The 17712-nt window shown below is 39.6% G+C and overlaps 1 protein-coding gene across 1 annotated transcript in view; it reads right to left on the bottom strand.

Moving 5' to 3' along the window:
• The window catches only part of LOC140198761 (dynein axonemal heavy chain 11), a 64443-nt gene that overhangs the window by 36247 nt on the left and 10484 nt on the right, over positions 1–17712 (bottom strand). The window contains 9 exon segments of the mRNA XM_072259772.1: positions 2142–2233; positions 2484–2708; positions 4341–4463; positions 4580–4702; positions 4818–4976; positions 5028–5135; positions 6360–6518; positions 6634–6720; positions 14554–14776. Of these exon segments, the coding sequence (XP_072115873.1) occupies positions 2142–2233; positions 2484–2708; positions 4341–4463; positions 4580–4702; positions 4818–4976; positions 5028–5135; positions 6360–6518; positions 6634–6720; positions 14554–14776 (1299 nt within the window).

Below are 17712 nucleotides of genomic sequence, written 5' to 3'. Positions count from 1 at the left end.
TTTCTTTTATTCTTAATATATATGAAAAAATACTTTTGGTGTCCTCTTTTATATTATTCGCTAGCTTACCTTCATATTTCATTTTTTCTCTTCGTAAAGCTTTTTGGAGTTGCCTTTTGTTGGCTTTACAAAGCTTCCCGATCGTCTGGCTTCTAAGTTTTAGTATATTATATGACTTATTTTGCTTTTATACTGTCTATGACTTCCCTTGTCAGACACAGTTGCCCCATCCTCCCATTACAATGCTTCTTCTGCTTTGCAATAAACCATCGTGCATCTTCCGAATTGCTCCCAGAACCTCCAAATTGCTGCTCCACTGTCATCATTGCTCATTTCCTCTTCCATTCAACCTTGCCCAGCACCTCTTTCACACCTCTGTACCTCCCTTTGCTCCACTGTAATACCGACATGTCATATTTTAACTTCTCCTTCTCAAACTGCAGGGTGAATTCTATCATATTATGATCACTGCCTCCTAAGGGTTCCTTCACTTTAAGCTCTCGAATCAAATCTAGTTTATTACACAACACCCAACCTGGAATTGCCTTTCCTGAATGGGTTCAACCACATACACCTTTAAAAAAAACCAATTACAGTGGCATTCTACAAATTCTCTCCCTTAGGATCCAGCACAAACCTGATTTTCCCAATCTACCTGCATATCGAAAACCCACATGGCTATTGTAACATTATCCTTTTTGTGTGCCTTTTCTAATGTTAATTGTAATTTGTATCCCACATCCGGGCTACTATTCTGAGGCTTGTATATAACTCCCATCTCGGTCCTTTTATCTACCCACATGGATTCCCCATCTTCCGATCTCATGTCACTTTTTTCTAAGGATTTGATTTCATTTGTTATTTTTTAACCAACAAAGCCGCCCACCCCCTCTGCCCATCTGCCTGTCCTTATGATACAATGTACATCCTTGGATGTTAAGCTCCCAATTATAATCTTCTGTCAGCCATGTCTCAGTGATGCCCACAACATCTTACCGGCCGATCTCTAACTGTGCTATAAGATCATCTACCTTGTTCCATATACTGCGTGCATTCATATGTAACATCTTCAGTCCAGTATTCATCACCCCTTTCAATTTTGTCTGTATGTTGCCTATCATTAAATTTTTTAATCCTTTCTAAATTTTTTGTCTTATTCTTTCTTCGGGAGACTTCTGTACCCCTTCTGCACTTTCCTTCCCTTTTACATTGTCCATACTTTTCCAAGCTGTTGAACCCACTTCCCTATTATTCAATTTAAAGCCATATCCACAGCCCTATTTTTGCAACTCACCAGGACCCTGCATGATTAAGGTTGAGCCCACCCCATTGCAAAAGCTCCCTCCTTCCCAAATACAACACACACAAAATGCTGGAGGAACTCAGGTCAGTCAGCATCTATGGTATTGAATAAGCAGCCAACGTTTCGGGCTGAGACCCTTCTTTGGGACTCCTTACACAATACGGGTGCCAATGTCCCACAAATTCACACCCACCACTCTTGCACTTTTAGCTCTCTGATCTTATGAACTCTGTGGCAACTTGCTCATGACTCAGGTAACAATCCAGAGGTTACTACCTTGTTGGTTCTGCATTTTAATTTAGTCAAATTCCGCTGCACAAGTTCCCTTTTCAGAATCTCTTTTCTTGTTCTTCCTACATTACTGAACCAGAACAACTGGATATTTCCACTCCCACTCCAAATTCCTCTATAGGTCAGATGAGATACCCTGAAATCAGGCACCAGGTAGGCAGCGTAGACTTCAGGACTCTCAATCCTTACAAAAGAGAATTATATCCATTTCTCCCGAATATAAATTGCTCCTGGAACCACAGTACCACGGCTTGGTTACTTATTATTCTTCCAGCCCCAACTCTAACTCTCACCCTCACAGGAAGCAGCAAGCTCAAGGGCTGAGGCTCCTGCAGCACTACCTCCTGGATTCTGCTGCCTGCCTTACTTGCAGTTTACACCCTCTTGCCTCAGACCACACACCAGATTGGAAGCAGTTAATCTAATAGACGTGACTGTCTCCTGAAGCAGTGTCCGGGTAACTCTCTCCTTTCCTGATGCATCGCAGTATTAGAAGCTCAGATTCCAGGTCATCAACACCATTGCAATATTGATAAGTAATTATCACCTTTGTTGAAGAGCTTCTAATTTTTCCAACAATCCAAGGTTGTTTGTTGCATCAATTACTTTCCTATTCTTGATGGCCAAAGATATTAAATCCTGAAAAGAAAACAACAATTATTTCAATGTCTAAACATAAAACACCAGAGAAAAACAGCTGCCAAATTTTGTCTTCACCCATTGAGAATCAATAGCTGCATTTCATAAATAGTCCATATCATAGAACATCTTTTCTAATATCTTGCTTATAAAGAAAAACTGAATGATTATCAGTCTGCATCATAGAAAGCAAAGCATGGGACATTGCATGAAGGCATAAATTACAAAACTAATAGCTTATCTTCAGCACCTTGAAATCCACATCAACCTCATCAAATCTTTTGGCATCCTGAGGAAGCTGACTTCTGATATCTTCAGACCCAGTGAAGATGCTGTGTAAATGAGCCCATGTCCGCTGTACTTCCATCCAAATGGAGATAACTAAATCGCCAATCATCAATTTCTTTTGCCAGCTGCTGACATCAATTAAGTAGTATTCCATGTGTTGGCTCATCAAAATGTTTTGCAGTTGAACCTGTATATCTCAGTAAGGAAAACAAAGGTCAAAATTTATGCCTTGCTGATGGTAATAAACTACAAACTTTTGCATTCTTGCCTTTAGCAGGTTGCGATTAGGAGATTTATGAAACAATTTCATAGATCATAACTGGAAGTTTTTTAAAAAAGTAACAACAGTATCATCAGTGTCATCTGGCAGGTGACCACTTCAGATATTACCAGAGTTTTGGATCACAACAGGCATCCTTGCTTATTACAAATTAACATCTATGTAATCATTTGCCAACTACAATGCTGTGGTTGATTCTATGAAGAAAACCTGAAGTTCTATTCACTTTTAATATTGTAAGCAGAAAAGTTTATTGTATTGGTGAGTGAATAATTAAATTTTGTAATGAAAACAACAAAGTGAGGAGAAAATTTGAGGGAGAAAATGTCATGGAATTAGCAGCAACAAATCAGCTCTTCACCCCAAAGTTCTAAAATTATTTGTGTCTACATTTAGGATTTGAACAATGAGCGCTGACATTTACCCTCCATTCCAAAGGAAGCCAGTGTTTCTACGTTACTGTTATTTATCTGATGAGTGCATGGTCCGGCTTGTTATCCGACATGCGTGCCTTATCACTCTGAAGCCAAATAGCAATTGGAATGCCTTTTACCTAAACTTTGGTCCTGAACTTCCTGTGCGCCCTACCTCTTATTGTTTGAAAAGTTGCATAATACCCACTCTTTGATGAAGCTTGCTTCCATACACGCTTCTTCAGGTCTCTTTTCCCTATTTTAGAACACTACTGTCGTGAACATGTTTACTTTGTTGAAGACATACAAGTTGCTGTCACAGTATTGGACTATTCAGTTTTTAGCCTATGTGCAATTCAAAGGAATTCTAAATTATGACCTGTCACTTCATTAAATTTCCAATGCAACAGCAAAGAAATACAAAAATACATAACTAAGGTATTGGCCTTAAAAATACAAGCTCTCAAGCAGCGTCCTGCAGTATAGTAATAGCTTAATATGGTGAAAGAAAACGTGAAATCTAAAATATACATAAACTTCTATTTATTCCATTTTTGAAATGCTATGGCCATTTTTATAAAGCCAATAATTTAATTCATGCACAAGCTGGTTCGAGTGACTGTATTAAAACTTTGAGAACAAAAACATCAAGGTACTCCTACATCACAACAATAAAAAACAGTGTTTATGGCCTGGCACATAATATAATTTGTCATTTTAATTAATTTTTAAACTTCCACTTTTCAAATAAACCACCATTTTACCTTTAACAATAAATTAATTTCTATCAATAAGCTTTCACTTTAAAACAATCAGAAATTATGGCTTTACAAAACATACCATTAATTCATATCACAAGGTGCAACACCAATATATACGAGATATCAACTGGACAAACAGTCGAAGGTTTGATGGTAAAACTGCATTTTAATAACATCTTGGCAATAATATAGCTAAAAATCCCCAGGGATATGTTTCTTTGTACTTTTAACTAGGCCCTGATAAATATTTAACCTCCACTTCAAATAGCAGCTAAAAATAATTTAAAACTCTTCCAAGCAACAAAGGAATGAATTCATTTTCAGACATAAAATGATCTCCAAGTAAAGTGGCAGTAAACTTGCACCTGATTATCTTCCAGAGTTTCAACAAGGTTTGCATCAGACTTGAGCAATGGAGTTCCGGTGCTGTTGTGTATTTCATATGAAAACTCCATTACACTCCATATTTGAGCAATTTCTCCCAGCACCTGAAGAAGCAGTAAAACTTTCACTCAAGTTTGAATGCTGGTAGCAAAGAGCTGTAACAGAATAATATACACACGCATATACACATACACAAATATTTATTTATTTATTATATTACCTTTTCTATGGCCATTTCCTTTACTGCCTTATCTACGATGTTTCTAACTTCCTCTTCTACCCTGTACAGCTGCAGACCTAACAAGTCCCCCAGGGTGGTGTCATCATCCATGTTGAAGCTGACCTGTTGGAATGGGATTCAGGTTTCGATTGTTTTGGAAAGAGAAGTAAAACTTCCTTCTTTGGACGCTAACATAAATCAACGTTACACAGGCAGTCAGAAAAATCTTTTGTCTTACCCCTGTTGCATTCATTAATTGCTGCCAGTGCCTCGCCCTGACTGCAGGATTCTGCAGCTCAGTCACAGCCCGAAGGGAAATCACCATATTTTTAACAGTGGATGCTAATCCAGCATAAACATTCCATGCTCGAACCTCCTTATCAAGAGCTTTCATCTCCTATTGGAAGAGTAAAGCTTGTTAGATTACAATACTGTGCATACTCTAAACAATCTACATTCAGATCATTCATACCTTTGCAAATCTTCGCAGTTCCATGTCCATCTGTTCAATATTGATTTGCTTCCACTGCGTTTTAGTCCAATCATCAATACTGGTCTATAACAAGTTAAAGAATACCACGCTTGGAAAATAAAAACAACAAAGACAAAACCTTAATACATTTACTTGTTTAATAAATCTACCTTAACAATTTATCAAATCCTGACCCAATAGAGTGCTTATGTGGCATTACTCATAATCATGTATCGGCTACGTTTTAATGCTCTATAACCATAACTATGAACTCAACACTGATATTCACCCTTTCAATGTCAGTCCATAAGCTATAGGAGCAGAAATTAGGCCATTTGGCCCATCAAGTCTGCTCTGCCATTTCATCATGGCTGATCCATTTCCTTCTCAGCCCCAATCTCCTGCCTTCTCCCCGTAACCCTTCACACCCAGACCAAGCAAGAATCTATCAACCCCTACCTTAAATATACATGAAGATTAGGCAAAGAATTCCACAGATTCACCACTCTCTGGCTAAAGAAATTCTTCCTCATCACCATTCTAAAAGGACACCCCTCTATTCTGAGGCTGTGTCCTCTGGTCCCAGACTCTCCCATCAACGGAAATATCCTCCCTACATCCACTCTGTCAAGGCCTTTCAACATTCAATAGGTTTCAATGACATTCCCCCTCATTCTTTTGAATTCTATTGTACAGGCCCAGAGCCATCAATCGGTCCTCATATGGTAACCCTTTCATTCCCAGAATCATTCTCATGAACCTCTGAACCCTCTTCAATGTCAGGACATCCTCTCTCTTAGATAAGGGCCCAAAACTGCTCACCATACTCCAAGTGAGGCCTTACCAGTGCCTTATGGAGCCTCAACATTACATCCATGCTTTTATATTCTAGTCCACTCAAAGTGCATGTGAACATTGCATGTGCCTTCCTTACCACAGACTCAACCTGCAAATAGCAGTCAGATAGCAATTACCCTAAAGTGGCACTTGAATAAGTCACAGAATGAAAGCTTTTGAATAGTCTACAACTCAACGGTATAAACTTTGCATTTACCAGTCTCAGGTAACCCGCACTCCCTGTGCCCCTTTCTCTATCCTCCGTCCTCCACCCCCTCATTCCCCCACATAAAGGAGAGGCAATTGCTGGGTGTATCTCATGTAACGGCCAGAACTGTACTGGTATCTATGTATTGTTAAGTTATAAAGTGCTGTAATATACTATTTACTATATACTATTACAACACTTTCTTGGAAAGATGTTTGTTCACCTCACTAAATCTTTAATTTGGGAAAAATTGTTAAACCTACCTGAACAACAATGACCAAGTCCCAGATAGACTTCAACAGAACAATATCTGAACGGCAATGTTTCAGCTGTTTGTAATCTAATATGTTGACTTCAAATAGCTTAGCTGCTTCCTGAAGCTTCTGCATTTCTGCTTCAAGCTTGCTAATGTGCCAATGTGCCTGCACCACACAATAAAAAGAAATTCAAGCTGCATCAGCCATATAGCTACAACAATTTGTATACAGCAAGTAGCAATCAACGAAACACAGGTTAACTCATCAGAAGTGTGCTCACCTTATCTAACTGTATATAAGGGTTGTCTGCATCAAACTGAAAAACAGCTTCGTTTCCAAACTGCTCTCTGAACTTGAATTGATTTTCCTGAAGAAGCAATAAAATCACCATTGGTATTTTGCTTATCAAGTGTTTTTGATTAAGAGGCGTACTTCAAGGGACTGGATTTTGGAAGCATATCACAATTCCTGTGTTAATCCATTAGCTTCAATACCACCAATCTCTGAGCAATACGCTTTTCCCCAAATTTTTACTCAACTTTTCCACCATTTAGCTTACAACAGAAGTCCTGGCAGCTCAACGTGCCAATGACAGTAAATGTGTGAAATGTTACTGGAATAGAAGAAACAATATAAGGTTGAGAACAGAAGGAGAAAAAGACTACAGACAATAAATATGATTTATTTTGGAAAGGTGTGACACCTGTATTCACTTAAAGGCAGGAAATCTGGTGGGAAATTAAATGATTTAGGGGGATGTCCTTAGTACTGGTCCAAGAAAACACAGATTAATTGTTTAGCATTTGAAAGATGACCTTGTTAATTATTTCAAATCACATTTAACTCTGAGTTAACTTTATCTTAAATCTCTACATTTATATAAAACAACCTTAGTTATTGTTCATCTAATTTCAATGCATTAAATGTACAATTTTGTTTATTTTTCACTTACATTCATCATGGTAAAAATATGGTCTCCAGAAACCTGGGTCTTATTAAACAAGATGATCAAGAAACTTGATTACACTCAAATTCTGCACTGGAATCAGAGTGCGAAAGGAAGCATTATCTGATGGACTTGATCTTCACCCAATGTCCACCATCTCCCTCATTCTATCTTTTTCTCCTATTTACAATTTACAGATCGCGCAAGTAAGCTACCCGACCCCACTTCTAGCACACTACATATAGTCTTTCAGATACCCATAAACTTTCAACTGCCCAAACACTTGATGATGACCAGGAAGATGGTGAATAGCAATAACATTCAATCCCAAACAAGAGAAAATCTGCAGATGTTGGAAATCCAAGCAACACAACACAAAATACTGGAGGAACTCAGCAGGTCAGGCAGCATCTATGGAAAAAAGCACAGTCGACGTTTCGGGCTGGAACCCTTCAGCAGGACTGGAGAAAAAGGACGAGGAGTGGAACTGAAAGTTGGGGGGAGGAGAGGGAGAACACAAGGTAGGTGAAACTGGGAGGGGGAGGGGTGAAGTAAAGAGCTGGGAAGTTGATCAGTGAAAGAGATACAGGGCCGGAGAAGGGGGTATCTAATAGGCGAGGACAGAAAGCCATGGAAGAAAGAAAAGGGGGGAGGAGCATCAGAGGGAGGTGATGTGCAGGCAAGGAGATATGGTGAGAGAGGGAAAAGGGGATGGGGTCTGGTGAAGGGGGGGGTGGGGAGAGGAGCCATTACTGGAAGTTTGTGAAACTGATGTTCATGCCATCAGGTTGGAGGCTACCCAAACAGAATATAAGGTGTTGTAAGGAGGAGAAGATGGTGGCGTGCCTGCATGTGCACAGCCCTCCGGTGAAAAATGATATCGTATCTGTTAAATAGGAGCCGTGAACAATTCTGATTTGATGGAGAATGGACATGAAAGCACAGAGGAGCATCTGGAGAAATTTCTGAAACGCCCATTCGTTGCTGTCGTTACTGTGTGGTCGGGAATCTTTCGGAGGGTAGGCCTCAAAATCCCCGGCCTTGCCTGCTTTTGGCAACCAAGAAGGAGGTCGAATCATTCGACAGAGATGGTGCTCAGTACTTGGTGTCGGAGAGCTGATCAGAGCTCAAAGTTTTCGGATGACTCAGAGTCGGATTGTGGTTGGCATGTCAGGGAGAGTTTTTCTTCCTTCTCCCGTCTGTGTGAAATGTTGGACATTTGAGAAACTTTGAACTTTACTGTGCTCATGGACTTCATCAAGTTATGGTATTCTTGCACTGTTGTAACTATATGTTATAATTATGTGGTTTTTGTTCGTTTTTCAGTCTTGGTTTGTCCTGTGTTTTGTGATATCACACCGGAGGAAATAATGTATCATTTCTTAATGCATGCATTACTAAATGACAATAAAAGAGGACTACGTGTCTTCATAATCATCAAACCTAAGTGTGGCCTCATCGTGACAGGAAAGGAGGCCATGGATAGACATATCAGAATGGGAACAGGAAGTGGACTTAAAATGGATGGTCACTGGGAGATCCTGCTTCCTCAGGCATACAGAGTGAATCTGCTCAGCGAAGCTGTCTCCACAAGCTACGTCGGGACTGACTGATATACAGGAGGCTACACCGGGAGCACCAAACACAGTAAGTGACCCCACCAGACTCACAGGTGAAGTGTCGCCTCACCTGGAAGGACTGTTTGGGGCCCTGAGTGGTAGTGAGGGGGGAGGTAAAGGGGCAGGTGCAGCCTTTGTTCTGCTTGCAAGGATAAATGCCAGGAGGGCACGAGGGAGATCAGTGAGGAGAGATGAATGGACGAGGGAATTGCATAGGGAGCGATCTCTGTGGAAAGCAGAAAGTGGGGGGAAGGGGAGGGGAGAGGAAGGGAAAGATGTGCTTGGCAGTGGGATCCCGTTGGAGATGGTGGAAGTTGCGGAGATTTAGAGAATTATGTGCTGGACGTGGAGGCTGGTGGGGTGGTAGGTGAGGCCGAAAGGAACCCTATCGCTGGTAGGGTGGCAGGAGGATTGGGTGAGAGCAGGTGTGCATGGAATGGAAAAGATACAATAATATCCATCTTGCACTCACAGTCAACGGCTTACTGACTGCCAGTAAATAGCCAATAGAGTTTACGATCGAGGGAAGACAACTATATGCAAGTGGCCCGCAGGACTGCTCTCCATGGCACAACAGCTGTATTTCAATTCTGCTCTAAAGGACGGATGAGGACAAGGAATAGTGAGCTCAGCAGATTTTCAAAGTCCTAATTTATTCCAAGCCACTTCACATAGCACTTGGCCATGTTCTCTATGCAGGCAATTCCCACCTACTGCACATGGATGTTGTTCAGTGCTTTCAGAAACACCAGTTTATGGCCACATACTGAATAACTGAAAATTTTTGCCACCTTCTAAATGCAGGTTGAATCTCATTACTCGAATCAGTTCACCCGCCAGGAAACATTCACAGACTGGCCTCGGGAGATCAGCTGTGCAAGTAGTCATAGACAAATTATTGACCACTTCTTGAAATTGAAAAGTGCTCCGTCCCAAAATGGCTGTCACCCTTCTCCTTGGTTTTGGTAGCTTCAATGTGCAGCAGTGTATATGTGACTACACGATAGCTAACACTGTAACCATACAGTCATCATTGATGGAAGGGTCACCCGTGGTCCACCAGTTCATGGCCTGCCACCAGAATGAAAACACCTGCCAATGAGAAACTCGGAAATTTATTAACTCCAAAAAAAAAAAATGGCTAGAGCTTTTTCTTTCAGCCTGTGGATAGATTTTTTCTTTCTGGTTTCAGGTTTTCAGTGTACTTTGGGACATGTGACAATAACAAACCAACTTACCCCTCACAGCTTATGGAGCTCTCCACTACTCAGACCCTTATATAGCAGTCTCTGAAAGGGATCTCTACATTGAGGCCAAACTCTAAACATTTTCAATCATACTTAAGTACCTTGACGGATGACCAAAGCTTAATTGTGTTAATAGCCTCTCTTATATCAAAAGCAAACTCCAACTTTAACCCAAGCAAGCTTCTCTCCATCCTTATTGATTACCAACTTCAAATATCAAAATTCTCGGCCTCATAAATGTACACTTATTCCACTTCAGCTGTACTTTGACTTGGTAATCTGCAGTGTACCAGCATCTACAGATGGTCCTGCCACATACCTGCGGCAATAAGGATAGCATTTTGTTTAAAGTAAGTGTTATAATTATCAGAGTACATCTATGTCACCACATACAACCCTGAGATTCATTTTCGTGTTGGGATACTCAGCAAATCTGTAGAATAGGAACTATAACAGGATCAATGAAAGATCAACCAGAGTGCAGAAGAAAACAAACTGTGCAAATGCAAATAAGAATAAATAGTGATAAATAACAAGAACATGAAGTAACAAGATAAAGAGTCCTTAAAGTAAGACCATTGGTTGTGGAAACACCTCAATTGATGGTTGTGGGGTTGTAACTGTTCTTGAACCTGGTGGTGCAAGTCCCGAGGCTCTTGTATCTTCTGCCTCATGGCAGAAGCAAGAAAAGAGCATGGCCTGGGTGGTGGGGATCTCTGATGATGGATGCTGCTTTCCTACAACAAGGTTTCATGTAGATGTGCTCAAAGGTTGGGAGGGATTTATCCATGATGCACTGGGCCAAATCCACTACCCTTTGTAGGATTTTCCGTTCAAGGGCATTGGTGTTTCCATACCTTGCCGTGATGCAGCCAGTCAATATACTCTCCATTTCACACCTATAGAAGTCTGTCAAAGTTTTAGATGTCATGTTAAATCTCTGCAAATTCCTGAGGAAGTAGAGGCGCTGCTGTGCTTTCTTCGTAATTGCATTTACGTGCTGGGTCCAGGACAGGTCTACTGAAATAGTAACACCCAGGAATTTAAAGTTGCTAAGCCTCTCCACATCTTATCCTCCAATGAGAACTGGCTCATGGACCTCCAATTTCCCTCTCCTGAAGTCTACAATGTTCTTCAGTCTTGCTGAGATTGAGTAAGAAGCTGTTATTATGGCACCACTCAACCAGATTTTCAACCTCCCTCCTATATGCTGATTCATCACCACCTTTGATCTGGCCTTCGAAAGTGGTGTCATCAGCAAATTTGAATATGGTATTGGAACTGTGCTTAGCCACACAGTCATAAGTGTAAAGTGAGTAGAGCAGGGGGCTAAGCACACAGCCTTGTGTTGAATCTGTGCTGATGGAGATTGTGGAGGAGATTATTGTTACCAATTCGAACTGACTGGGTCTATCTACAAGTGCGGAAATCCAGGATCCAATTGCACAAGGAGGCATTGAGGCCAAGGTCTAGAAAGACCTGGCAACCTCTTGCAACACTGTAACCATAATGGACTGAGAGAAGTTCAAGTCTGAATTTAAGAATGGTAACTTAATCTAGGCGTTACTTATCGGATAGCCCTGACTGTCCATATTCAAATGTGTATACTTACCAGCTTACTGGAAAACAGAGAAATCAATTTGGTAAACAAAACTTGTAAAGTGATCCAGATCCTCATTAACAGTCACATGCTGGGTAACTTTACAGTCCCCAAATAATCACAATTTGATTGGCCAAATTTCTCCATTGGACTTTACAAGTAACACTTTTTATTCCTAATTTGAACCATTCCTCTTCTACTTGCAAAGACTCAGACGACAGGGTCTGTTTCTGTGCGGTATCTATGACTGTAACAATGTTGTATACAGGCTTGGCTCTACAGCCGATAGTTGATGTATATGAGCAATTTGTTTGAAAATCTTAACCTCCAGATATATCTCCCTATCTTCCTGTGGCCTCATTGGCAAGAAGGCTCTCCTGTTGCCAATCAGGCTGGAACCCCTACAAAACCACAACTAAGTATCTGACATTTTTGAAATATAAAAATGTCACTCATTCTGCCTGCTATTCAGGCTTGATTTCTTGTTCAAAGCTCACAAAATGCTTTGCATGAATATATACACAGTCTGATTTGTCAGGAAGCATCATTTCTTTCATTATTCAAAAACTAAGGGATCTGTTCAATAACTTCCCTTTAAATCGCGTGATGATTGTCTTTTTTAAACGGTACCGCCTTTCGTTCTGTGCTTCCTGAAGCTGTAAGTTTCTAAACCCTAGCCGGTGCTCTTTCTCTCCCAAATAATACCCCCCCCCCCCCGAAACAGTCCAGGCAGGGATTTATGTTGATGAACCAACTTTTTAGAAGCTCTGCCATGTGTTATTTTGCCGCTCTGTAAATTTACGTCCATTTCATTAAAGCCAAAAGCATCCAACCCAAAGGAAAGAAATAATGTTTATAAGGGCCTCATTTCTTGAGAGAGCATCTTCGAATTTTAGGATGTATTTAATCTTGCATATGGAAACAGCACCATCTAGCTTCAGGGACAGCACCTGGGGCAAACCTGTTAAATTGATGGATTCGTAAAATACCACGTTCTGAAGTGAAAGCTAGCATGAATCATAGCTAATTTAAATTCTCTCTCCTCCACAACTAAATTCCGTCACTGCTGTTAGGGCAAATAATTTCACTGCCTGCAGGACCATATACAGAATTGAATTATTCCTGCAACATAACTTGCCTCATACCGTAAACAGAAACCAATGCAAAACATCACATGGCAATTAATTACTGACACCAGTTTTAATCTTACGGGGCACTAAGACTGTAGTACTTCTGCCCAGCAAGGAACAAAAGCTTTATTGACTGGTATTGTACTGACTGAAAAAATTTCCTTTGCATCTGAAACACATCAAAACGATTTCATCACATGGACAAAACATGATTCATACAAGATTAAGATGTGACATGTAGATCCAGGCACAAGAGGGATTTTGGCTTTTCTGTTAGAATTACTAGTTCCTTCCCTCAGCTTAGATCAAAGATAATTATGAGGAGGCAAAATGAATATTATCTAAAACTTCACATGACTTGTTATTAATTAAAACCGCTAAACACCATTGAGGGATAATAAGATTGCCAAAATGTTCTGATGAGCGATAGGTATGTTGAGCCATCTCTGCAAATGTCTGCAGATAAACCAAATACTGATTTGCCTGTGGAATTTAGCAATCTATAAATGCAGGGAAAGCATAGAAATAGGAACTAATTTACAAAAGGATTTCCAAGAAAAAATTACTGTTAGGTACTTGGAGAAACAAAAGCATCTCCCTTTGCCACAATTATACCTGCCACAATATAAGCAAACAATGGTGAACATTTGCACAAATTAATCATTGTTATTCACAACTTATTCACTTATTACAATTTTCAAATACAGCAAATTTTGAAAAATAATATTTTCAACATTGCTAGCATATATTTTATAAATATCTGTAATTTAATATTAATAACACATACTGAATTTTGTTTACAGCAACATTGAAATGAAAGAAACAGTCATATTCCACTGCAAAGCAAGTCAATAAAGAATGGCTATATGGTCTGCAACCAATTACCAAGAGAGATTCATAGCCTACCGGATTAAGAATAATTCACATTGAAAGGGGAGGAAGAACTACTCCCTTTTTATAAACCAGGGTTTACATTATCAGATCCATTTAGAATTTATAACCGTCAAACACATAATTGTTATCTCTGGACATCACCATTTCATAGAGTTTACAATTTCTTGGTTCACTGGAGCTTACCTCCAGCTTGTTAACAGAACAAAAATTGTGAAATCATTTGGTTCAAAGCACTGAGCTAAAGCTGATCTCACCTCAGAGTGTACACATTTCCTTCTGATAACAGATACTTCATTGGACTGCAAAGGTGCCACTTCATGCTTTGTAGTTAAAGCAATCTTTTTAAGTCTCTTCCACTTTTCTGGCAGCTCCTAAGGTATTTTAGATGAAAATATGCAGAATGTATTAGCCAAGCATGCAAAATTATATTTGTGCAAATGTTTTAGCTACACATTGATGCGATGGCTTAGGCAAGAAATAATTTTTATCTGATTAATTTATTTTGTACTTGCATTATGCACTTCTTTCTAAAGAAAATAGTGACAAAACATTTCAAATCTTGGGAATGCTTTTCAATGTCCTCAAAATCTGTGACTTTCAGGAATTTCAAAATGCTCTTAACACTCATTATTTTGATTTTAATAAAACTGAAGTCGATGGAAACAAGGCTCTGTGGATCAGAGTTTAAACATTATGGATATGAAGCAAAACACATACACAAATTAAATCAATTTTATTTGGACACTTAGCTCTTGTTTATTGACCTCAAGATGTGCATAAACACATTCAGGAATCTGCTGTCCATAGGTTTTCAGCAATTCTGCTGCTTCCCTCAGAAATGCAAAAGTTTGCTCTGCGGACAGTTCCCAGTCTCGGACTGCCATTAGGTGTGCCATGACTTGAACGAGTCCAATGTTGTCTCCGTCCTTTACCTTTATTGTAATGCCCTCCTCTGTTACAGCAATGAAGCTCACCAATTGATTGACACTGAAAGACAAAGCCAAAAATTCTTCAGTACAAGCATTCAATAATATTGTAGTCACTGGATATAGCTTATGTACATCGACATAGAGGACACCAGTTCAGGTTTCAACAAACCAATCTGTGATGTCTTTTGTTGCAAAAGATAAAAGCCTATGGGTTTGGAAGACAATGTATTAGCATGGATAGAGGATTAATTCAAGAACAAAAGTCATGCATTCTAGTTGGCAGACTGGCCTATTACTTGTATACTGGGGATGCCATGGGAAATAAAGAAAAGGCAGACATCAGAAGCAAATTTGAGAGCTCCTCACAAGCTAACCAGACAGTGTAAAAAGTGCTTCACTATGTGAACACTTCTGCAGAGGCAAATACCTTTATGTAAACATTTTTGGCATTATTCCCACAACCTGGATAGATTAATAGGCTGCCAAAATGACCCAGACCTTTGCTGTCCAGTGGCTTTATACCAACTTTCAAAGGTTCACAGGTTCATTTATTCTCAAAGTATGTACGCAGTATGCAACTCTGAGGCTCGTCTTCTCCAGACAATCAAGAAACAAACAAAAACCATGCGGTCACTGAAAGACATCAACCCCGTCCCCCCCCCCCCCCGCACAAAAGAAGAAACAAAAACTCGCAAACCTGAAACCCCCAAACCTTTCCCTCACATAAAAAAAACTAACATATCACCCACATGTTAAAACAGCAACAGGCAGATTCCATTTTATGGCTGAACCCATTTGGGGATCCCAAATAACTGAAACAGTACAATGGAGGAGTCCTGGTCCTGAAATTTCAAACCACTTTGAAAGCTAACGAACTCAACCTCTAGCTTTGCCAGTTGACAAAGTTGTGGGGATTTTTAAAATATTTCTGAATTATTAGTAAATGCAGGAACATAAAAGTTAATATATTTTAGGAAACTTTTTTTTAAAAATCAATTAAACAATTAAATATTTGAGCATTGATATAACCTTCTTTCTTCCTAGAGCTCCATAACCCTAGTGAAACGAGTAAGTTTTCATATCTTATGCCAGGATCAAACTGGATCAAGGTATAAGAGCCATTTCCCCAGCACAAATGTGTGGTACCTCAACAGCTCTATCTGGAGAGAAGCAATGAAGCACACTTGATTACTGGTGATTAAGTCATCTGCAAAGACAAGTGTGGAAATCCCAAATTTATTTCTACTTAGATAAATACCAACAAAATCCATGTCAATTTGCCACTCTACAAATCTTTAATGAAAAATATGCACTTCAGGTTCAAAGCTACCTCATTTCCAATTGGAGCAGCTGATCTTGATTGATACTACATCTTATCATTTTTAGTCTAAAATTACCAGGTATGCGATTCTAGTCCAAAAGCAGAAAACCTAATTGATAAAGTAGGTTAAATGTTAAATGCTAACAAGATTTAAAATTCTGATCTTTATATTCAGGCCACGTTGGAAATGTAACTTTTTAAAATTTTGGGTAATAACATCTCCAGTTATTTATGGCATATTTGTATATAATGGAACTGATTTATATGGTCAGAGGACATGGTGACATCATCTACCACACAGTGTATGCCTTATTAACAGAGTTAGTATTAATACACTGGTTCAAAGCCTTATATCCTGCAATTGTTATTTAAGAACATATCTGCACTCCAGCAGAGTCCAAAGTCCAACTTACGATGCATTATGATTGCTTTGAGGATCAAAAAAGTTAAGAACAATAAGAAAATTAGCAGCATGTCATTAACAGAAGTGAGTTGCCCTAATGATTCTGTGGAAACTCTATGTGACAAGTGAAAATGGCAAAAAAAAAAGTTGCCATGAAGAATTTCTTGACAACGAGCTCAGTGAGTTCACCTGTACAGTGTTAAGCATCTGACCAAAGGAAGAAAGGCAGAACTCCAGGCAGCTTCATTTGCTTGTTTTGCTTATGGAATTTATAGATGCAGCATTCAGTTTTGAAGGAACAGAAGCCAGGAAGTCAGTTTAAGTCTGGAACATGCTACATACAGAGTACAAAAGTGACACTGGAGGCTTGAGTACAGCAACAACCTTTTGGTGGAAAAAAGAAAATACAGGTTATCAAGTCTCACTTAGCAGTCGTAGTGTGTAGTGTCCATTGGTGGGTCCTCGGGGGTCTATGGACACCGATCTGGGATGCACACATTCCGGTGCAGTGTGGACAAGAGTAAGTAGTGCCTGTGGTTAGTGGTTGGGTCTGTTGGTTAGTCAGTCCCTCCCTTTGCAGTTGCCTCGTTTTCTGCAGCTGAATGCAAGCCTCACTTATGGAGCGTGCAACAAAGCAATGAAACATTCACATATTACAGATAATGGAAGCAGATGTTGCTCACAGCCAATAATAATCTAGAGTTGGAAAACAGCGCTAAAGATGTACAGGATTTGGATGCTGCGGAGAGGGATCACAAAAGAACTGCATTCAAACTCACCAACTTAGTAGCCCCTTAAAAAACTACGAGTACCTCATCTGCAGTGTTAGTTGGGGTGTTGGTAGAAAGTACCAATATGAAATAATGGCAGGTTCTAAAATTGAGACAAGTATTCAAAGACTGATAGAAACTGAATGATTACTTTGTCACACTTAAGACTCATAATTTTAACTGAAGTGTTTTTGGATCATATTTTCAGATGTGCAATAATGTGTGGCCTGAAAGATGAAAGGGTTCAATACAAGCTGTTAAACACAGTACAACTGATTTCCATGGGAGATGTCAGCTAGTAATACAGTCTAATAATGGTAGGATATGGTAGGATGCAAAGCAATGTTGATAATCGGAGAGATTTGGGGATCCAAGTCCAGATAGATAGGGTGGGTGAAGAAAGCTATTGGTGGGCTTGCTTAGACAGGTCATGACATAGAAGATAAAAGTCGGGATGTTACAGTGAAACTTAAGAAAATGCTGGATAGACCCCACACTTG

The sequence above is a fragment of the Mobula birostris genome, chromosome 6 (assembly GCF_030028105.1).
Source record: "Mobula birostris isolate sMobBir1 chromosome 6, sMobBir1.hap1, whole genome shotgun sequence".
In the NCBI taxonomy this organism is placed as follows: Eukaryota; Metazoa; Chordata; class Chondrichthyes; order Myliobatiformes; family Myliobatidae; genus Mobula; species Mobula birostris.
Note: the sequence above shows the minus strand (reverse complement) of the source record. Positions and strands in the feature narration are given on the sequence as shown.